The sequence below is a fragment of the Natator depressus genome, chromosome 7 (genome assembly GCF_965152275.1).
Source record: "Natator depressus isolate rNatDep1 chromosome 7, rNatDep2.hap1, whole genome shotgun sequence".
Taxonomy (NCBI): Eukaryota; Metazoa; Chordata; order Testudines; family Cheloniidae; genus Natator; species Natator depressus.
This window is the reverse complement of record NC_134240.1, coordinates 55,831,551-55,855,118: the sequence shown is the minus strand read 5'-3', so window position 1 is coordinate 55,855,118 and position 23,568 is coordinate 55,831,551. Positions and strand designations below refer to the sequence as shown.

Genomic DNA, 23,568 nt, shown 5'->3' with positions numbered 1-23,568 from the left:
GAGGGCAACAAAAATTATTAGGGGGCTGAAACACATGATTTATGAGGAGAGGCTGAGGGAACTGGGATTATTTAATCTGCAGAAGAGAAGAATGAGGGGGGATTTGATAGCTGCTTTCAAATACCTGAATGGGGGTTCTAAAGAGGATGGATCTAGACTGTTCTCAGTGGTAGCTGATGACAGAACAAGGAGTAATGGTCTCAAGTTGCAGTGGGGGAGGTTTAGGTTGGATATTAGGTAAAACTTTTTCACTAGGAGGGTGGTGAGGCACTGGAATGGGTTACCTAGGGAGGTGGTGGAATCTCCTTCCTTAGAGATTTTTAAGGTCTGGCTTGACAAAGCCCTGGATGGGATGATTTAGTTGGGGATTAGGTCCTGCTTTGAGCAGAGGGTTGGACTAGATGACCTCCTGAGGTCCCTTCCAACCCTATGAGTCTATGAACATATTCAAGTGTGTCTGAGTCACTGAGGAGCCCAAGTCCCATTGGCTACCACTTCTGAAAGCGTGAGCCCTTTTCTATCATAGCAGAGGGAATGGCCCATAGAGACTACTGGGTGTTCAGTTCCCTGCATGCAATGTTCCTAGGCTCTTCAAATCAAGTTGGTGCACTGCATGCTAGGAATTGTAGCCAGGGGCCAATTTCCTTCCTATTTAAAGCAGCTGCTACTGAAGTCACGGGGAGGTGTGTTTTTGACTTCAATGGGAGTAGGATCAGACTGACACATTCCGGGGCTACTGCTACAGTGTTTGCCTGGGAGAGTTCTGAGGGCTAACTTTGCTCCTGCTGATTCCAAAGGCAGGCAGAGGAGATGATTTCAGGCCAGCTTTCCTATATGGGATGCCTGAGATGCATGGTTTGCTTACTTGCAGTGCTAGAGGTGCTTTCTGTTTTCCACTCTCCTCGCTTTATCTCTTTTCTTGGTGGGAAAACATTTTTCCTGGGTCCAAATTCATAAATGCCACATTCCACTTTCCCGGGAGCATTGTGAGACGGTCGTATAGGCACCGTGATTTCCAAGTCTAGAAGGGAAAATAGCCATAAACAAGTCAGTGGCAGCCTATCTCAAGTACTACAGGCTACTTATACATCCAAACAGAGGATTAAACATGAATTACTTGAGCACTGATTCCCACAGGGGCTTTGCTTCCATTGCTCAATTTCCATCAACATTCAGATGGGCTGGGCAGATCAACCACATTGCTACTGCTTGCAAGGAGAAGGTCACAGATCTGAGTCATATTAATCTGGCTAAGTGCAAACAGAGGACACTTATCCACAGGAGCATCCCCATGGACAATTAGCAGACACAGCCACCTCTGGGCTGGTGCAACATTTAGCGTCACTGCTCTCTATGCACAAAAGAAATGCACCCATTGGAATGACTCAGTTAACACTTGGCTCCTCCAGTTCTCTTGCCCAGCTGTGGCAGTAGGTAGAGCAGCCGAAGGGTTGATGTTAAAGTTCTCATGCCCTATTCCTGACTGCCACTGACTTGCTGGGTGCCCCTGGGCGAGTCAATGAATCGCTCTGCTCAGGGACGTGATGTCGTTGCTGCAGGCAAGAAGAGCTGAGGAGATGAAGGAGTCAGCACTTGTAAAGCTCTTAGGCCATGAGAAGCACAACAGAAATGGTGAGGGGTGGGTAGGCTAGAGGCTATGGGCCATGTACATGCGTCTGCTACTTTCAGCTCCACTCCTGCCTGTCAGAATCAGCTTTTTACCAGAGCTGGCCTTCTGGGTCTCCAAAATGGAACAGGCAGAAGATCCAGCAGTCCAGATCCAGTAAGATCACACAGGGCAGCCCAGGTGCTGACCCAAACCTTTCCCTCACTCAAGCCAAGAGGGAGCCATGCTGCTCAGGAGCTGCGTGGCCTGACCTGTCCTCAGAATGAGGAAGCCGGCAGGTGAGGGGTTGCTGAGCACTAGGACAGCCTGAGGCTAAGGAAGAGGTGGTCAATGTACTGCACTAGCCTGGAGGCCAGGGGGTTTAGGCACCACCTAACTGAGGCTGTGGGAGAGGAGATCCCCCTCTTACACCTCCGGGTTGCCACCAAGCAGCAGCCTCACTTCTTGTAAGACATGAGTGAGGCCCCAAGAGCGCAAAGCCTTCCCAGCCCTACTGAGCTGGGGTGGGTCTCTGCAGCCATCTGAGTCAGCTGCAGACATCTTGGAAGGGGCAACAGAGAGCTACCAGCTCTGGAACAGAGTCTTCAGCCCAGGTGCACTTTGCTGCCCCATCCCTGCTCTTCCCCACACTCCCCTGGCAGTTCCAGGCGTGTGACTGTAGCAGCTTCTTGTAGGGGCAGCATTTCTCCAGAAGGTCTATGGGGGCAGGCAATGTCAGCAGCCAGGCAGAGCTCTTTCAGGGACCCTGCAGATCCTTCCACACCAGCCTGACTGTCCAGACCCTCGGGTAGACCAGCACAGAGCTCTCCATCCACAGGAGTAAGGGGCCTACATGAAGGGGAAGGAATTGGCTCCGAACACTCAATCTTTAGAAGGCTGGTAGCTTCCAGGGCAGCTGGTTCTACCAGTGCTTAGTATGATCTCTCCTTCCCCCAAGATCTCTTGTATCAGGGAACTGTTTCACGACCAGGCGCTTGGCCCTTCAGCACAGCCTTTGATTCCTGGCTCTCCAGGGGCTTCCATTCATGGCCTAAGACTCACCCCTGGAGATGGGTAGCATCCTCATTTACAGACAGGGAAACCGAGGCACAGGCAGCTAAGTAGCTTGCCCATGTTTTAACTGCCCATATATCATACAGGTGTGTATTTTATGTGTATCTATTACACACAGATGGGTATACTAATATATTACACAGAGTTAATAAAATACATGCAGACAAGTTCCAGCCTACAAAGCCCACACAGATGAGTGTGGGACTGGCAGATACTCTGCAAGTGACCCCATTAGTAGCTTTGTTACTGGAGAGAGAGTTTGAGTACGTTTGTTACCTGAACGTTTTCCTGTTTTTTGCTTCTCAATTTGCCTCCGGGTGATGCTGTCTCGTAGCCGTTTCAGATTTTCCTAGAACGTCACAATACACTCTTTTCAGTGCTTGGGATAAATGAACACGGGCAGTTTTATGATGGCACCAAGAATGTACTCAGGCTAAATCTGTCTCCAAGCTGCATCACCGGCAGCAAAATCTGGCTGGAGTTCAAATTGTGCGCCTGGGTTTTAATCCCGGGAGAAGTCCACATGCTGTGCACACCGCTTTTCAGGAACCGAGCGATTTGAAGGGGCTCATGGCATATGTTCTGAATCAGGCTTAGAGACCCAGCAATATCTTGTGGAAGAGATCTGGAGAACATTCTGTCTGGAGAGGATTCTGCTGATCTCCGATACCCCAGTTTCCTCTGTTTCTATTCCCCCTATTATGGACACTAGCACAGAAAGAGGAGTTGTGCTGCTGCTCACTGCCCACCGGACGTCACCACCAGCAAGCAGGAAACGGTGAGAGCAGGAGGGGAGTGGGCTGCCACACATCCCAATTTCTGAGGCTCGGTCCTTGTGGAATTCAACCCCTCCCTGCTGAAACAAAGGGGGAACTGCAGTTCAGAAACACAGCTGGGGCTGATGAGACATCCCCACAACATGACAGTGCCTGGTGACGTTGCTGTCTTATGGGGATGCGGGTGTCGCAGTGTGGAGAGAGGACGGTCTCAGATGACACAGCCTTAAAAAGAAGGCAACCCTATACAAGTGGAGACGCAGCAGTTGCGCCCGCTAGGCAACTGAGTTGTGTTTAAAACCAGAGCAGCAACTGTGCTCCACCAGGGGAGAGAGGATAACAGGGTGGACTTGCCTCTTAAGAGCTGTCCTCGTCTCCAAAGAACATCCCAGCAAATATCTGCTGGAACAATGGCAGCTGGCAGAAAACCTGCCCCCCAGCAGGCCTTTAATCTAGGGAGAAGTGAAGGGTTCTCATGAGGCCCTAAGGATAAAGAAGACCGCCCCTGAGTGAGAATGAGGTGGAGGAAGCGGCATGCTTTTGTCCTGCTAGCACCTACAGGAGTCTCAATCTCCATCAGCCCCCTGCAGCGCTCTCACGGACGCCAGGGCCGGCTCTGTTGCAGCGACCGAGAGGCTGTGCTAGGAGCTGGCGCCACATTTAAAGTAGGAATGCTGCTGTGGCTGGAATATGGAAACATTAAGACTTGGATGCTCATTTCCAGACCCCCACAACAAATTTCTGAGTGACAGTAACCCAATAAAAAGAACAGGAGTACTTGTGGCACCTTAGAGACTAACAAATTTATTTGAGCATAAGCTTTCGTGAGCTACAGCTCACTTCATCAGACCCAATGACTCCCTAATGGACTAGTCACAAGTTAGGTGCCTTTTCCAAAAGCAGGTTCTCCTGAACACTCTGAGAGTCATCAGTAGGAAGTCTCTGGAGGCCGTAGGTGGGGAAGCCTTCTCTCATTCTGGCTTGCAAAGTGCCAGGGGGAGGATCAGCCCCACCCTGTTTCAGCACAGTACAGATGCTTGCCGCCAGTACACTGTTCCTGATCTGAGGTGGACAGGAACTGACAGCCTACAGAGATTAAAAAAGTCACAAAAAGGCACAAAAAGTCATGGCCTCCTGACGAGCGTGGGGTGGCCTGTCTGATCTTAGTTGGGTGGGGCTCAGTCCAGTTCCTGGTGAGCAGGGATCCACCTTACAAAAGTCACCCCCACAGATGGTAGTAGGGGTCCCTCATTAGGCCATTTCAGCAGGGAGGCCAGTGACTGAGCAGGACAGGCAGACAGCTCCCTTCTGGCCCACAGGGACAGCCAATCCAGCTCAGAGGTGAGGCCTGCTGGTCGGGCAATTTCAGAGACACTAGCAATGCTGGCTGCACTAGACCTATTCTGTAAGCAGAGAATGGAATTCACCAGCACCGAACAAGCTAAGAAGGTGTTTTTAACTGAGGCAGATGCCTGTACCTGCTGGAACCGGAATGATTCCGATCTCTTCTTCTGGTTCAGTTGCCACTCCTTAAAATGGAGCACGGCTTCATCAACATTGAGTATCCCCATCTTGACTTGTTCCTGTAGCGTAATTAACTGCCGCTGACCTGGGGTTTTCATCCCAGCGAATGGGTCATATATGCTGGATTGTGACTGGTCCCTGACCAGCCTGACTGCGGGCTCTGAAAAGAGAAAGTTAACCACGTACTGAGCTTGGGGTTGTTTTTTATACTCAGGGACACGGAGATTAGCTGCTCCACACCATTATGTTACTGCAGGGGTAGAGCAGAGATTCTTAACAGACAAATCAGGAAATGCCAGTGTCTGGTTCCAACAACCTAGGACTCTTGTGCTTTCTGTGACATGCAGCTATTTAGTGGTATTCCCATAAAATCTAGAGGCCCTGGCCAAAATCAGGAGCCCTTGTTTGCAAACACATAGTAGAGACTGTCCCTGTCCTTAATGGCTTGGAGTTTAAATAGATGGCACACAGGAAATGAGGGGAAACTGAGACACAAAGCAGGGCAGTGACTTGCCCAAGGTCTCCCAGCTGGTCAGTGGCAGAGTCAGATCTCCTGACACCCAGCCCAGTGACCTAATTAACTAGAATAAGCTGCTTCTCAACCACTAAAAGCAAAGACCTGCCGCTGCCAGCCTGGAGATCTTGAACACTGTGGTTTACTGGATCCACCACTGGAATGAGACTCAGGCCTGAGTTTTAGTCTCAGCTCTGCCACTGGCCTGCTAAGGTGACCCTGGACAGGTCACTTCCTCTCTGCTTTGGTTTCCCCATATATAAAATGGGAAGAAGTATACCAAACTTCTTTGTAAAGCATTCTAAGAACACTCGATAAAAGCCCCCACAACAGAGCCACGTATGACTATTAAGGCCCCGATTTTGAAATCCAAGAAATTGTGGGTGGCCCAGTACCTATCAGGGTCAGACCCCTGAGGTTTGGGTACAACACTAACAGCATCTTGTAATGAACACTGTGAATCTAATGGGACAAACCCTGAATACAGGGTTTGGCTTCTAGGAAACCACCAGCTCTATAAATGGAACATCCTGCCCCAACTTTGGGCAGGCCAACTTCACTTTTCACTGAAAAAGCTGGATTGTTTTCTGTTTACACTCCTCCGTTTTCACTGAGTATAACAGCGATAGTGACCCCTGAGTCTGACACTTCCTGACAGCAAGTGAGTGGCAACTGATAAAACTGGTTGTTAACTACCAGGAAACAACGCCCCGTCTTAAGGCACTCCCCTGAATGTCTTAGAGCATTTTAGTATAAACACAGCAAAATGAACTAAGGATGTATGGCCCAACAAACAATCATACTGGTACTGGAATGCCTCATTGGTGACAAATACAGCTCCACTCCTATTACCAGCATAGAGGAATAAACCACCTCCCAGAGACAATCCATAAACAAAGCAAATAGCTAGCCTTGCAGTCACGAAGCTAGGATCCTCCCTGGCACTCTGTCGTAGAGAGCCAGAAGCCCGATGGGTGAGGAGTCATGTGAGCATTAGAGGAGCTGGTCAGCTCACTGGCACATACACACACTTCATTCACATTAAATTAGCTTGCCACCTTTCCTCTTGCATTATTGGAAAGTTCTCTGAAACAGACACCTGACTTACCTTTCTTAATCTTCTCTGCAGAGACATATAGATTCCCAGGTCTTTCGTGAGCTTTCCCTGCAAATACTATAAAACAGGTATTCCTTAGACACCTCGCCACATCACAGACAGGACAGAAATGGTAAGGTTACACACAGGAAATCGAGCAAACCCACTGAAGTCAAGGGAGAAAATAAGACAAGGGACAGCATGGTAGAAACACCCTTCCCGTGGACAGAATTCAACCATGCAATCCATCCCTAACAGAGGACTGAATACATTTTTCCAGAGATGTTTTAGAGTCAGGCCTGCTGCTGGATGCCCCTTTAGATGATGCTCCAGAATCTGGTTATAATTTCTTTTTTAAAGAATCACAATGTGTGTATTGATACAAAACATTACGATGGAAAGTTCCAAAGCTGCCTAGAATATAATTGCACAGCTCACTTTAAAGTCAATGGAGATTGTGCATCTAAGCCCCCTAGGTAGCTTGGAAAATTTCAGCCATAATGGGTGGTTTTGTCTACATAAGAATGGCCATACTGGATCGGACCCATGGTTCTTATGTAGACAAAGCCATTTACATTTCATCTCACCTTTTCAGAGGATCTGAAATAAAAATTATCTTCATGGTAGGGTTATCTAGTGGTTAGAGAAAGGGACTGGAGACAGGACTCCCAGGGTCTATTTCCAGCTCTGCGGATTCAGTGACACCTTTACATAGTCTCTGTGCCTGAAGTTGCCCATCAGCACAACAGCCATGCTATTGTCTACCTTGTAACTTTAGGCACTCCCCAACTAAACTGGGTCTGTCCAGAGCAGACCATTGCTGATACTGGCTTTGAAAGCCTGCAGTCTGACTGCTCACACTAGAGGTATAACTCAAGCCAAGACCTCAGGATGCAAACACCACAGTGTTTTGGGAGAGGGAAGAAGGGTGAAATCCAGATCTGGATCCCAACAGGAGGCCCATCTCTTATGGAATGAACCAGGAACCTAGAGGTGAATAATCTAAACTCTGGGGATTTTGGAAGCCAGGCGAGGATTCTAATCAAGGTCTGGGAGGTGGGCCCATTGCTGTCCCACTTCTACAACAGGTACTCCATGCAGCGTTTGCTCTGCTCTGTACTGCTGAGCACAGAAATACAGATGGTTCTGGTACAGGACTCACCTTTGGAAATGTACAGCTCCTTGTCTTGATGAAGGGAGCTGGAGTCAGGCCTCGGAACAGGAACTGGAGGTCTGTTGACCATTTCCTGAGGGAAGTCATCCTGCTCCACAGTGTAGTAAAGTTCATTCTCCCCACACTGCTGGTAGGGATCATCCTCCGAATCTGGCACATCTTTGCTACTGCCTAGAAAGCAACGACAGTCAGTGAGACACCAAGCCACCCGAAGGTGTGCTGCCATCGGCACTCTAGCTCTCACCAATCATACAGCACACGGTGCCTGATGACATTGGCCATAATTGAACGGAAATAGCCACTCTACTTTTTGCAGTGGTTTTTAAGTGCCTAGGACAGTTCTTTATCTGGTCACCAATGTCTGGTAGTGGGTTAAGTGCCTGAAGCAGGTACCACCTTGTTTGGTGCAGGTATTTTTAACAGTGCCGGTTCCTTCCTGGATCATGAAGGACTGTAGTGGAAAGCTGTAGGGCTGTAATAAATTTGGGATGTTAACAGTGTTTGTTGCTTGCATTGGTCATCTGCCATCTATCGGATCCCAGCTGCTAGCGAACCTATCAGAGCACTGGATTTCAAAGGCCAGCATCTTAGAGGGGTTAGTATATTTACCGGCTGCTGAAACTGACCAAAAGTTGTGTTATCTGAGAAGCATTATTCCCTTCTCTGCTGCAGCCACTGGCCGAGGGGACTATGGGTCTCTTCTGAAAGGAATTAATTCCTGTGTTCCTGTCTGCGTATTCACTAACTGGAATGCTGACGTCTTGGCATGGGAGTTGCACCAAGTCCACTTGGATCCTCTCAGTGGAAGAAACCTACTCTGGTACTCACACCCTGAGCACCTCGCAATCTTTAACCTATTTATCCTCAGCACCCTGGTGAGGTAGGAGAGTGCCATTGTCCCCATGGGGAACTGAAGCACAGAGAGGTTTAAATGACTCACGCAAGGTCACAGCATGGAACTGAACCTGGGTTTCCTGAGGCCCAGGCCCAGGCCCTAGCCCTAGTCACTGGGCCACCCCTCCCCCTTCAGAGAGGCACGTGACCCAGAGCTGACACAGCATGGCTGGCAAGGGCAGGGGAATGTGCAGAGCAGCTGGGGCATTAGTGTTAGCGGGGGTAGTTCAGTCTTGTTCTGCTTCTGAGTTGGTGACGTGGAAAAGCAGAAGAGGAGCCACCAGGTATCTGAAGAGTCAGAGAAGCAGCAAGGGCTGGGGACTCAGAGCATGTCGGGGAGGGTGGCAGCACAGAGCTGAGGGCTAACTTGAGTTGGAGAATGCAGAGGGGCAGGGATCAGAGCCGGGAGCCAGGTAGGCAGCAGCATTTGGCCAGGGCATCCAAGAGGGCAGCAAATCAGGTTTCCCAGTTGGATTTTGTTCCCTCCAGCCATGCAATAAGAATCACATTTTCAGACTGGCATGAAATCCATGAGCCCACTGTGGCCTGGCCAAGCCACGTTCATTTCATCTTCCTGACTTCACCTAATGGCCAGTTTCTCCACGAGGCCCATGCGCCCTTCCGAAGGCTCAGAGCAGCACTGGCGGGTGCCAGCCTGCAGCAGGCTTTCCCAAAGCAACACTCAGGCCTAGTCTAGGCTTCTAAGGTTTTCCGGTATAGCTCTCCTGACAAAACCCACCTAGTGCAGATCCAGCTTATTATACCAGCAAAAAGTTGCATTTGCCAGTGTAGCTTAGCACAGCTTATTTCACTTGCCAAACAAATATAAACTCTACCAGCAAAACTGCTGGTATAAGCCCTGGCCTCAGACACCTATTGCTCTCCAGAGAGCAACAGCACCCAGTTCACCCAAGCAACTCCCCGATACTTCCTAGCTTATCAGCAGCACATTCTCCTGAAAATGATCCCTTGCCATCAACCGGAGACTAGCAGCAGAGAGTGATTAAGATACTTAGCGGCTGGAATTCAAAGACGGCCTCATAGCTGCATGGCGGTTGATTATCTGACCTGCACAAGCAAAGAGTAAGAGGAATCCAACCTCACACAGTTTTATTTCTCCTTTCCAGGCTGCTATTTTCCACAGAGGTCTTTTTGCCTAAGCCTCCCCAGCTTCCTGTGGTATGGAGAAATGCCCCAGCTTTCCATAAATAAGGTTTAAGATAGCCTCCCTTTACAGGCCAGAATTTGAACAAACACCCTACTAACGTCATCAAGCGATCCATCTGAAGTTATGTGAAATGTTTTACCCAAGGGCAGATCTTAGATGTTCAGTGTTTGGTACAAGCAGGATAAGCCGTTTTAGAAGCAGTGTTGCCAATACATGGTTTTAGCATGAGTGTCACAGCATGTGGCGTTGGGCAATCGAGAACCTCTGCTTTCATTTAAATAAAAAGCCATCGGCTAGCCCTCGTAGTTCTGGAGAAAAGCGTGAAAACCTGACCTGAGCGTACAGTAAAGGCCCACAAACCAGAAAGCAAAGAAAAATCCCCAGTCTCATGATCTTTGAACGCTTACGGCTGCCCACACTGGAGACAATGAGGTTCAAGAGAAAGACTGTTCTCAGTTCTGAAAGTTAGTATTTGCCTCCTCCTCTCCCCAAAGAAACTTGGTCTACGAATGCCAGCTTTGTCATTAGGTTGTCTGGCCCAGGAGGTGTGTGCAGTCAAATCTGCTCACTTCAGTGACAACAAAATATTTGGTTGTTACCTCTTAACCCAACAGAAACACACCTAGCAGGGGGAGCTGGATTAGATTCCTTCTTGTGCAGCCACAGGATTGTTCACTAAATTCTGTGAGTTGCACCTGCAGAGAGTGGGTTTGCACAGCATCACTAAAGGCCTAGTTTGACTTGCAGAAACTTGGGCTTCTCGACACAAACATCTAGTTCTCAGCAAGCTGGGGTATGAATCTACCCCACGCTAGCCTGCCACGGACTAACTGTCTGTGTGGACACTGCTGACGCATTTGTTAATACACTTTGATCTAGTCCTCTTTGAAACGGGACTAGATTAAAAGTGCATTAACAGTTTGTTAATGTGTCCATGTGGACAGCTGGTCTGTGGCAGGCTAGTGCAGAGCACCCCTCCTGCCCCACCCCCCACCCCCAGCTTGCCACAAACTAATTGTCAGCATAGACAAACCCTTAGTTGCTGGTGATGTGAGAGAGGGATATAATCCAGACTGGCTCTCAGGGGCCAGGCAGAGTTCACAGGGATGCTAGATAGGAAGACCTGGAGCCCCATTATGCCATTTCTACAGAGTAGAACCCCTTCTGGAGCATCGTACATGCAGAAACCAACTGAGCCAAAAGCTTTCAAGACAGGTACCTCAATTAAGCACCTAGCAGAGGTCTGGTCTTAGAGGTTCTTGGCACCATCCTTTCCCACTGAAGTCAATGCAGAGGCCACATCCCTATCTGCACAACCAGGTAGTTGAGGATAATAACTAGCCACTCTTAGTCAAAAGTCAAACTCCTCCCGCAGGCAGATCTGTACTTGGGCCCTGATTCAGGGTGGCTGAAATCCTCTTAACATGGAGAGCAGAAGGCCACAGAAAGGCAAGTGTTTTCAGCAGAACCTCCCTGTCTGAATATTCATGTCACTTAACAAGTGAGGAGGGGATAGAACCAGAACTGGATCTTACTCCGAGTTAAAACACGAATCAAGTTGGTTGTGTTACCATGCAGATACATCAACCACCTTCCCTGCTGTACTGAACACTTTGCAGCAGATGCGGAAAATACCCAGTGCAGCAGAGCCATTCACCTTGAGCACTGGGAGTTTGCTTCTATCCTTACAGAGCAGGACGAAATCTCAAACAGAATTCATTTTAATTAGCCCTAACCCATCCTCCCCCACCACCTCCACTCTCCACCCGCCCCCCAGCTCTCACCTTCTAAAAATTTGCGGATCATAGAATCTTTTGTAGTCAGAGATAGCTGGTCTCTAGCGATTGGGGCTTCGGGTTTTGACTGAAGCATCTCAACATCTGGAAGAACAATTAGGAAGAGTAATCCATTAACTATGTCTTCAACCACACCGGGTTTTCCATTAGCTGTTCATAAACCCAATATGATTAGCGGACCTGAGATTTCTGAAACATCCGGGCCCACTGACCAGTCACTCAACTTTAGGATGGACAATTTGGACAATTCCAAGCACAAGTATTTGCCTCAACAGATGATTGTGGGGCTAAGTCCCAGTAAGACTAGATAGAGTTCCATGCCTACTCTGAACAGCGAATGTACTGCACTGTATCCAATCTAAAACCATGTCTACACTACAGGGACTCTAGCACCATAGCTACATGGTGTAGATGCATCCTATGGCAATGGAAGGGTTTTTCCATCACTGTAGGAACACTGCCTCCCCGAGCGACGGTACCTAGCACAATGAAAGTTAGGTTAGCGTAGCTATGGCGCTCCGGAGTGTGGATTTTTCACACCCCTAAGCACCGTAGCTATGACAACCTCCATTTTAAGTGCGGACGAAGCCTAATACCCAGCACTGGAACAGTAGAGCATTGATACTACAATTAAGTCTAAATTCTAACCGTGTCTTTCTTTGCCCATAACCTCCCAACACTTTCACCTTTCAGGCTGAAATTTCCAGGCGGGGTCCCTGCCTGGAGGAGACTAGTGTATAGAAAGGCTCAGATGTTTAACGTGAAGGCAGATACGCTATTCCCACCAAACAAGTTTTGTGTGATGCTCTGCAGCTGAAATGGCTGGAGGGGAAATTAAGATTGTAAACTATTTAGGATAGACAGAGACTGTCTTTACTACAAATCTATACAGCAGTTAACAATGGAGCCCCAATGTGGCTGGAGCCTCTAGCTGCTAGCAAACCTGCAGGTGATGGGGGGAGTGCCAGGTGGTAAGGAAAGGGCTCAGGGAAAGGCAGTAAGGTCTAAAAGGGAACAGACCTTGACGGCAGACTAGAGGATCCCTGAGCCGGAACCTGGAGTAAAGGGTGGATCCAGGTTCCCCTGCCAGCCACTGAGGAAGTGGCACTCTGAGGCAGTGAATGGGAAGGCTGCCCAGGATTGCTGAAGGAAGGGGAAAACACGTCGAGTGAGGTGACCGGAGAGCCAAGTCACAAAGAGGCAGCAGCAGCTCATGGAGCAAGAGTGGGGCTTCCGACCCAGAGAGAGAGGTGGAAAGATGGTGTGCCACCGTGGGAAGGGGTGTTGACTTGGCATGCTATTCCCCTGAGTGACCAGGAGGAGGCACCATCCTAGCATGGAGTGCAGCACCCTGTCACAGACCCCTATTCAGCATGTCAGCACATTCTTCCCGACTGTGCAAGTGCTTTAACTATTACAGGCCCCATCTGTGGAAATTCATGTTTTGATCAAGTTTGTTTTAATGTGGCCAAGTTATAAGCCACTGAAAGTCGCTATGCTCAGTACGTTTTGCACAGGATTTCTGCCAAGTTCCTCAAGTGCGCAGCTAAGAAAGGCTGTTGCTGTACAGGCAGAGGCGAACAACAGAGTTGTGTAGTGGAGAGTTTAGTGAAGTTGCCAACAGGGCGTTGAGGATTAGCTACTGTTTGGAAGACACTTTGGGCTGCTCAGCTGGAGTTGCCTATGCACGTCCAATGTTTCAGCATTAGAGTGCATGTCTTTGTACAGAAACTTGTCATTTTGATCCAAGTAATAAATAATTTTAACAGACTGGTATTTATAACTTATACAATCAGCCATGAACCAAGCCACTGATGTATGGATTTCGGAGTGGAGTAGACAGCATTGGGAGTGCAAAATTCCTTTCCTTCTCCGCATAGAAAACAAAGAGACAGCCTCATGTTCCCCTTTTTTGTCAGTGCTCTGCAAAATCATTAGACCAGCACAGTAAGAGGAAGTTGGGGAGTTTTCTATTGCGTAGCCAAATCTTTTCACCATGTAGTGTCAACTACCGGAGATAACTACTGCATAAGAAGGCTACTGCTTTTCTGGGTAAAATCGATCTATCTAGCCAATAAGTTGTCAATCGATTTCAGGCAGAGAAAATCTTATACCAAGGGATCACTGTTACACTTGGTTAGTGAGTGACCCATGGTAGAGACCAGATCTGCTTTATGGAGCATTAGCCAGGATTAGTTAACTCACTAATCTCACCAACTGCCTGTAGGATATGTGTTCCGTTTATGGGGTGTTCTTTTTTTCCTTTCCCAGTAGAAGGCCAAGCTGATTTTGCCAAGGAAGAGTGAAAACTATAATGGGACCCCAAACTTTGCCCAGCTGAGAGCCACACTGGAAACTTGCCAGGAGTCAAAGGACAATACCTAATTGGTATGAAATACAGCAGCTTAGAATATTAGACACTGCTGTACTGCAGACTCCAAATGGACAAAAATAAGAGACCAAGACACCAGAGGTAGGTTATCCTCGTGCACTGTCCGATATACCCGACTCCGTAGGAGGATGAACCATAAGTATAAATAAAATATCAAGTATGTGACATTACTCAGTGAAGTAGGCGAAGAGGTTAGTGACAGATCACAGGGAACTGCAGACACTGACTCGGTGGGAGAGAGATTAGCTTCCCGGATGTAGGCAGGATCTTGGGGTTGGCTGACAGGCAATTACCACATCATTGTCTCCTGGCACACAGATCTGCCTTGTATATAGATGACACCTATTAATGTCCTACCCATGTCCCCAGATTGAGCTGAAGCCTTGGACATCTCCCAGATGGATTATCTATTCCCCTTACCTCATCAGAAATGAGACTCTGGAGCAGGGATTAGGGGGAGAAGAGTCACCTACAAAGTCTGGGCCCCACAGCCACGTGCCCAGCAATAGTTTGCAAGTGACCCCAAGTTTGCTTGAGCTAGTCAGGGGATCTAGGGTGAAGGATCTTGTGGCGTGAAGCCAGCAGGGAGAGGAGAAGCCATGCTGGAATCTCAGGTGTCATGCTAGGTAGGATTTAAGATAAAAGACAGCCCTCCAATTTCCCTTCCCACTCTGTGCAGCGACTGGAGACTTCATGTGGGTTAGCAGCTTCTCATTGAGCCAACAGAGCATTGGACCTTCTGGAAGTTCAGTCACTGCCCCTTGGTCTTAGAGACACCAACAATACACACAGGCTGCCTCAGTGCATGGCTGCACCTGCCTTTTATGTTAGCCTGTAAAGAAACCCTTGCCCCCATCTCCATTAAGTCTTCAGAGCCATTTGTAATCAGCTATTACCGAGCGCACACACAAAGCCAGCTGTGTTCAGAGGTCAGTTCTCTATTACTTAACACAAAGACTTCAGTGTTTTGCCATAATCCCATCCCAGAACTTTAAAGCAGTTACATTTTGTGCACGATTCCCTTCGTTCACCTGAGGAAGACAAGAAGGCTGCAGTTCTGTGTACTACCTACAGTCCATAGACACAGGTTAGAAAAACCTTGTCTATGCGGGGGATGGGGGAACGGGGATAACGCAGCTCACTACCATGGGAAAAGACAATGTGAGCAGCTAACAAAATCCACTCTTAGTAGGGAGTCAGGGGTTCTGAAACCTCGTTCTGCACTTCACGGCACAATCGTTTAAAAGCTGCTGTTCCAGCAGTGTCCCTTCCAGAGGGGGCTTGCGAGATTAACTATTTAACTCTCTAAAGCATGAAGCTCTGGCTCCATTAGTTCCTGCAGCTGGATGGTCTATGGTTAAGGTAACAGGGCTGGGAATCAGGCAGGTAATCTGGTGTCCCAGATCTTTGTCCAAGGTCACATGCACACAGCGGCAGAGGGGAAGTGACATGGTTGTTTCCCCATCTAAAATGGAGTTAATGTTTCTAAGGTGGCGGGAAGCAGGGGCGCCAGAACAAGGGGGACCAGGGGGCCATGGCCCCTCCATTTTTTACCGGCCGTAAGGTCAAGTGACAGGGGGATGGTGCGGAGAAGAGTGAGTGGTGGGTGGGGCCTCGGGGGAAGGGGTGGTGCAGGGGCAGAGTCTTGGGGGAAGGGGCGGAGCAAGGGCGGGGCCTTGGGGGAAGGGGTAGGATCTCGGGGTGGATGGGTGACATGGGGGTGGGACCATAGTTCGCGCGCCTGTGGCCCTCCCACTTTTAAGGTGCTTTGGCTGCTCCTGGCCGGAAGATTGCAGTTTGTTAAATGCACTGAAGTCAGTGGACGCCAGGCCCTAGAGAAGGGCAGAATGGTATTTGAGTAATTCCTAGAGAGGGAAAAGCCACAGCTGCAGACAGTAACGTTAAAACAATTTGTATAGTGGGGGTGCTGAAAGCCATTGAACCAAACTGTAAACTCTGTATATGATGGAAACCACTTCAAGCCAGGGGGAGCTCCCACACCCCCAGCACTCCTAGTTCCAGCATCCTTGGTTGCAGACAAAAATAGGTGTCATAATTAGCAAGTCAAAAGGTGGGTCACAGAACTATCTAGCCGAGGAAGGAAATGCCTTCCCCTGGCTGGGAACAGAGTGAATAGGGTCAAGAAACACATAGCCTTGGAGGAGGGCAGAGGTTCCTCATAGCTTTCTCCTACAAGTAAATCATTGCTCTCCTTATTGGTTCAGAGACTGGATAAAAATCTGCACCTTCCCACTCCAGTCGGTCGTTACTGAGCTGCATGTGCTAAGGCCTTAATACATGGAACCTTCTTCAGTGTAAGAAACAGACCCGAACAGTGGCAATCTACAGACATGGGACATTGACCAGTTCCTTGACATTGTCTGGTACTTCACTGCATTACAGGATGTGTTCTGCTTCACACTTTAAGGAGACAGTTCCATTGTTCCCTCCATCAGGCTTCAGTACATGCCCTTCCTCATCAGGCACATCAGACCCTACCGTCTGGCATCTTCTTAGGAAAAGCACCTTTGATTCCAGGCACGGAAGTTTGCCCTGCACTTAGATCAAAAAGAATCCACTGGTTAAAGGTTAGTCAACCCCCAAGAGTTGGGAGGTGGAAGTTGGGAGGAAAGCTCTGGCACACACAGATTCATTCAAAAGGCCACATTTCCTAGTGATCCAGGGTTTGGAACTGAGCAGGAGAGGTTGGTGGAGGAAAAGAGTTCACAGCGGTTAAGACAAAATGGTCCCTTTGTCCACAACGCAGAAGTGAGGTGAAACGGATAACTCCCCCTTCATACCTCTTGGCTGCTGTTTGTAACATCTACCTGCAACCCACACAAACCTGCTGCAATTTCCTTATGCCTGGAATTTTCAAATACTTGTAAGGTCAAATGTAAGGTGTAATCAGAGGGGAATTCTACTGAAGGGGGAATTCCTACAATTAATGGGATGAAATTAACTAAAGGACAATTTAGGCTCAATATCAAAAAAATTCTTAACAGCAAGGGCTATTTGGTTGTGTGCTAGTTTGTGAAGGGAAGTGGGTTTTGAGCATTTAGAATGACACTGGGGAAGTGACTGTAGGGAATAACCCTGCACTGGACAGGGCCGGGGACACAGAGTTCTGTACAGGAACAGTTCTTTCCCAGTTCTATGGTTGTGTGGCCCATCTTAAAACTGAGCTTCATGGGACACTATCAGCTTAGACATCACACTGGTGTCTGAATCTGTCCTAATCCTGGCACAAGTATCACCTCTTCCTGGAACTGAACGGTTAGAGAAACTGTCAGACTCACAAAGTAAAAATTCCTTGCACAGAATCCATTTCCATAGGCCAAGAGAGAGAGAGAAAAGCATTGAAAAGATGAAAGGGATCAAGACTAGAGACTGGCTGGGGGACTCAAGCACCAGTGTATAACCTGAAGCTATTTTTAACGCTTTGAAACTGATTACATTTCAAATAGCTTCTCATTCAGCTAGGTGACCCCTTGGTGCTTTCAAGCTTTCTCGGGTCAGTTCTCGAAGTGTGTGGCAAGAACTGTGGTCCAATCCTGCCAGGTGGCCATGTTGCTCATATGGTTGTGGCTTAGTATGTCCCTTGTTCAGAGAAGCCATTGGAGATACTAGAAATCAGTTCCAACCTGGAGGGAATGTGTGAACAAACATCATGTTTCACTTTTCTATGTAGTCTTTCATTTCCTCAGAGCTTTAACTAAGTGCTAAATCTTGAAGTCTATAATCACTAAGTCAGTCCTAACCCAGACAATACTCCCACCACTTTCAATAAGGGCTTATTTCAGACACCAGTCAAACACCTGTATGCTGAAATAACTGCATCAACACTAAGTTACACCACCAGTTGAGCTGTATCCGTCTCTACACCAATACAGTTACATAGGGGCAAAAACTGTTTAGGACTAAGAATTTTCCCAGGTAAAGACTCCGTAAGGCCTTCAAAGATTTATTCTTTATACCACCACCAGCCCCGGGGTAGAAGGGGATAGCCATGTGGAGCACAGAAAGCACAACACAGCTCTGGACACAAGAGCAAACACACTGTTACAGAAAGTGCTCAAGGCTCTTTGTCCATGCAGACGGACCAAACCTCAGACTTAAAGAACAGCTCTGTTCTGCATAGTTTTTAAGATGTCACCCTCTTGTTCGGATCTGCTCCTTGTGTGAATTCAGAGCCAAGATTGCCCACTAGTGACAGAATTTTTTGTTCTTTACTTCTGCCAGCCCTGCAGAGCCAATACAGCAGTGTGTAAGCTGGATTCAGTTCCTTTTTGTGCACCAAGAGAATCACTTCGTTCTAGTCCTTCAGACCTCTGCAAAGCCACCAAAGTCACTGGCCTTGTGCATGTGTCGCGAGAGCACAATGCGGCCTGCAGAACCTTTGCTACCGGTGAGGTTCAGAAAGCGCAGCCCGACTCAGACCCCAAGTTTGCAGTACTGGCAATCAGACCACTTTTATTCGTCAGCTGAGCACATTTGATCTGAAGTCGGAGAACACAGTACGAGGCCATTTTGAGAGCACAGCTACATTCTACATTCCAATTCAAAAGTCTCAGAGACTAAGTTATAGGATACCCTACACCAAAAGAATTATTAGGTTACTGTAGAGTCGAGGCATTTCAACCCACTAAACTCAACTAGTTTTTCCTCTGATTTTTTTGCCCTGCCCACATTAAATATCTTACACAGAGATCCACCCATTCTCAGTAGAACTATCCAAACCAACATCTAGAAACCAATTCTATGCAGACCACTTCTGAAACAGCACACGTTACCCACAGCTCCCCAGCCCTCACTCAAGGACTAGGGACAATGGGATCTTTGTGGCTGAGGCATTCAGTTGCTCCTTCTGCTTATTCTCCACCTGAAATCGTAACAACCTGGTTTTGTAGCAACATAACCATCTCCACAGCAACCAAATGAGACGTCACAAAGACGGGATTATGAATTCAGGTGAAGGATAAACAGCAGTGGCAACTGAACCCCTAAGCAACACAGATCTTGTTTTAGAGTGTCCTTCATATTCATATGGGGGAGGGGAAGCAATCCAAGATATATTGTCTATAAGCAGAAGTGTTTCAGTAGGAGAAGTTTTCCCTGAAGCAATGAATTTTTAAAGTGCCAACACGCTCCCTTCCCCTCCACTGACAGCTGACTTTCTCCCAAGCAGTTAAACAAGAACAACCCACACTTTTTAGCTTGTCCCGCCTCCCTTCAAGTCACTACACTGGCTTCTCAGCTTCTACATCAGACTGAAGTTCCTTGTCCTTCCTTTTAGAGCTCAGCCCTACTGTACAGGAAGTGCCTTTTTACCATATACTCCTTTCATGCAGAGCAAGATCTGCAGTCTAATGAGGAAAGCGTTACTTCTTTTTATGCCTGTTATCTCAAAGGCAACAGTAGCCCAACCATCTTTTAGAGCTGCTGGTGTGGACAGAGCAGAAATGTTACAATCAAAACACAGTATAAATGCAGTCAGGGACCTGCCATGTGTAAACACTCGGCTTAACATAATAAGAGATTGAGTATTGACACGGCCTGCAACACTCCACACAATGTAAAGTCTATACATACACAGATCGTCTGAGGCATCCGGGGCAAAATTGGCCATGGATTCATAGAGCTCATCATCACAGCCAGGATTCAGGGAGCATTTCATCAGCAGGTCGGTGGAGAGGTGAGCCATGGACTCATAAACAGAGTCATCTTCCTCACCCTGCATCAGCTCCTCCTTAATGTGACTCTTCAGCATATCAGCAGTTTCCTGGAGGAGGGAGCGTAAGCAAAAGACTCAGGAAGGAGAGGATCAGAGAAATAAAGCTGCTCTTGCTGTGTGAGGTGCAGTGCATTAGCATGTTCTGATTTACTGAGTGCACGTGCATCCATCCAGTGTCCAGAGTTAGCAGATTGAATTACTGCCCATGCTCTAAGCAAGCAGAGGACTTAAGTCTCCAGGGACATCAGTCTGGTATATTTCACCAGCACATCCATCCTCTGAGCCCACAACTGCATCTGCAGGTCTCCCCTTCTGGGAAGTCGGTGCCAATATCAGGATAAGTCTGCCACCCACTTGTAATGGAAAGAGCCTTCCAGTGTAAACCCATATCTAAGGCTGCATGTACCTTAGTCCTCATCGTAGCTGCACAGACCCGGGGTCTATGCTACAGTGGATAGCCAGGTCTCTGAGAGGCCACCCAAGCTGTCTCTAGCAGCACTAGCACCACCATGAGATCCTCCCTGGCCACCTGCTGTTGTGCTGGCTCTTCTGTGGAGCTGAAGAGGGTAGCTCAGTGGAGGAGCAAGCTCAGGTGCAGGAATCCAGCACAAGGAGGGGGACAGAAGGAGAGAGAACCCAATCCCCCCAGATGCAGAACAGCCATTTACAGAGGAGGCAACATGGGAAAGTAGGAGAGCTGGCTTGACCCCAAAACCAGCAGTTGCCGCCACTACTGCATGGCGTGGAGATTGCAGATTCCCCTTCCTAGCCCTGTGACGTATTAGTGATCAGGGGTGATGCCGTGTTTGCCTTTGGCGGCTATTCCAGGTACAGGAGAACACCCCTAGCCAGCGGGCACAACGTTTAAACAGTTGCTGCCCCTCTGCTAACTCCGCCTCAAGCCTCACATACTTGGAAGTGCCAGGACACATGCCAAGCTCATTCGAAGGTGGTGATGGCTCAACAGAAGCTGCCCTTGGAGACTTTAGCTGGAGATGCAGATCAAAGAAACAGTTCCTCGCCCCAAGCATTAGCAAGAAAGGGCCAGCCCCTGCTTCACTCTGGATTTAGTTTCCTCTTTTTTTGACAGCTGTACTAGAACATGTTCTGGGAGCGCACAGCCCGTCTACTCCGAGAGACCAACAGGAAACCTCACAGCTGATCATCGCTCGTGTAATACCAGCCACTTTCATTTCTCAGGGCAATGGAATTCTTTATGCAGGTGTCGCGCTGGAGAGCAGCACTAATTTTACAAGGCCTGCGCCAATGAGGCAGAACGCTTCCCCAGCTGCTCTCCCCCAAACCCAGCACCGACTGTGCTCCAGGCCCAGCCACTAGCTCTCTGCCATACAGCTGGAAGGAGCCTTCTTTCCTCGCCTCCTCTGGCTATTGCCACAGTGGCTTTTTGGTTGTTAGCCTATCTCCGGCTCTCGCCCCCCACCAGTGGCTGCACTAATGCTTGTGCTCACTAATGCTTGCACTGACTTGTGCTTACAGTAAGCGGGACATGGCGGATAGCGCATTGGGGTTGCTATTTCAAGCCTGACTAGCTCTCACACCACAACAGGCGTGGGAGAAAAAGCTAGCACAGGCCAGGCCAGGCCTGTGACGCTCGTGGTGTATTGATCAAAGAAAAGGGTTGGAGGTAGCTGGATTTTCTCAGCCTCCTGCACTTCTCCTGCACTTTAACGAAAGAGACGATTCACAGGCTTGTAACTCCACTGATTTCAGGGCAAGGCCACACAACCTGGCTAGTAGCTGCCCATCGGGAGCCTGCACAGTCCATTTTAGTCTGTCACTTGCCTTTGCGCAGAAAACCAGCACAAGACCTAAGCAGCACCCAAGTCTTCAAAACAGGGCTTCACCCCTACCGGGGAGGGTGAACATCCCTCCCCCGCATCGTCTCATTAAGTCCCTCCACTTTCAAACATGTAGCCCGCAAGCTAACAAGTGCAAGGCTTTCTGCACAGAGATTTAAACCCAAGGCGTCACCCTTGTGCTTGCAAAGTGCTTGTCACGTTCAGAGCACTTCCCCTCAGCTCCTTTTCCTGCTGCTTTGAAGTGACAAAGTGCAAAGACTTTGAAGTGCAGGCAATCAGAGAGAGTTCTGGAGCCCCAGAACCACAGCACACTCTGCGTCAGTGCCATGGCACTTCGCTGGACAGAACAGGATTGAGGGGCTGCAGCTTTGGCAGCATTAGGGTTTATCTCAGAAGCTTCACACCAGGGATCGGATGCCATGGATGCATCAGTAGCAGCATGCTGGTCCCAAGGGTTGTGAGTGAAGGGGACCAGAAAGGCATACTCTGTTTTTATCGCTTCTGCTCCTCTCCGAGAGCCCTCTACCCATCTTCCCCAGTCTCCCATGCTGCACCCAGCTGCCAGCCCCACCTTACGCCAGAGAGAGGCCATGGTATGCCAATTTCCCCACCCCCCTCCACAGCTTGCCATCCCAGTGCACAGCACTGTCCTTGGTGACAGGCTACCAGCCTGACGGAGAGCGATCTGGGGCAGCTTTCACTGTGCAAAGTGCATGCCGTACAGCCCCCTCCGGCAGCACCTTGCTCCCTCTTACCACGTATTCGTCCATGAACTGCCGCAGGTCCTTAAAGCCATGGTTTTCGGCGATGTTGTTCGGGTAGTACCCATACTTGTTGGCTACGCTGTAGGCCTGCAGGGCTCCCGGACAGGTGAGCAGCAGGGCCGTGAGGTTCTTCAACCCGTATTTTGCAGCGAAGTGAAGCAGCGTCGGCAGCTCTTCATCCCTCTGATCTGAGAGAACAAAGGCTTTTAGAAATCAAGCTCCTCTTTGGCATCAACACACCCGGTGGGCAATGAATGCAGCGGCTAGTAAAGGGGGAGGCACACAAAAGCAGGACATTAAATAGCCCTGGAAGAGCTACACCACGTCAGAATGGAGCAGAACTCAGCCTGTAGGGCTGAGCCAGCCAGAGCTATCTAGGACATTCAGATGCCCAGTTCCCATTGGTTTTCCTGGGAGTTTGGCATCCAAATCCCTTCAGGCATTTCAAAGCTGCAACTTAGCCGTGAAAATCTGAGCTTCAAAGACACTTAAATCTTCTCATGAAAAATGCCGCAGGAGGGCACACCTGCCTCGCACACCTGCCTGGCACACTGGGGCACCGCTGGCGGCGCATTTGGCTCCATCTCTGGATCAGCTGGAAGGTCAGGGAGAAGGGAGTGAAAAAGGGAAAAGCTGTTCTCTGGCGAATGCATCAGCATCATGAGGTAGGGGAGCACATCAGGTGTTGGGGGGCAGGGTAGTGAACCCTCAAGAAACTAGATGGCAGAGTTAGCCACGAACAAGGTGCATTCTCACTCAACAGCGGTAGACACATGACGTCGTGGTGAAGAAGCATGTGGCTAATTTCAGCCTCAGCCAGGTTCGTAAACGCGCCTACCAGAGTGCTTGTGCATTTGCTAGTTCCATGCCAAGGTGCACACTTTGCTCATGAATACTGGCACAGCAGACGTGCACAGCCCATGTCAGGCACTGCCCAGGACAGAGGCTGAGGAAGGCTCCGTCTGGCATGGGGGAGAAGGGAGCTGCCTGGTTTACAGGGGCTCTTTCTGGATATTCAAGGAGCAGCACTGTTCGGTCAACCCCAGCTGGGTGTCAGCAAAGTGAGGATCAGGAGATTAAACACAGAGGCAGGAAATACAGAAGAGGGATAGGGGAAAATACTGCCAAAAAAGGGGTCCTGGGGTGCTGGCCAAGGTCCCCAAAAGCCATGTGCTAATCCCGGGGAATTCAACAGCACTCTGACCACAACAACAAGCTACTGTATTTGGAAAGGCT

The 23,568-nt window shown here is 48.9% G+C and overlaps 1 protein-coding gene across 2 annotated transcripts in view; it reads right to left on the bottom strand.

The window, feature by feature from the left end:
* Positions 1-23,568, bottom strand: part of PIK3AP1 (phosphoinositide-3-kinase adaptor protein 1) — an 82,741-nt gene that overhangs the window by 5,452 nt on the left and 53,721 nt on the right. For both annotated transcript variants that reach the window (XM_074959893.1, XM_074959894.1), the window contains 8 exons: positions 22,324-22,520; positions 19,607-19,796; positions 11,611-11,706; positions 7,753-7,935; positions 6,603-6,668; positions 4,935-5,140; positions 2,957-3,029; positions 866-1,021 (listed from right to left, as the gene is read on the bottom strand). In XM_074959893.1, coding sequence (XP_074815994.1) covers positions 866-1,021; positions 2,957-3,029; positions 4,935-5,140; positions 6,603-6,668; positions 7,753-7,935; positions 11,611-11,706; positions 19,607-19,796; positions 22,324-22,520 — 1,167 coding nt within the window. The remainder of the gene's footprint in view (positions 1-865; positions 1,022-2,956; positions 3,030-4,934; positions 5,141-6,602; positions 6,669-7,752; positions 7,936-11,610; positions 11,707-19,606; positions 19,797-22,323; positions 22,521-23,568) is intronic.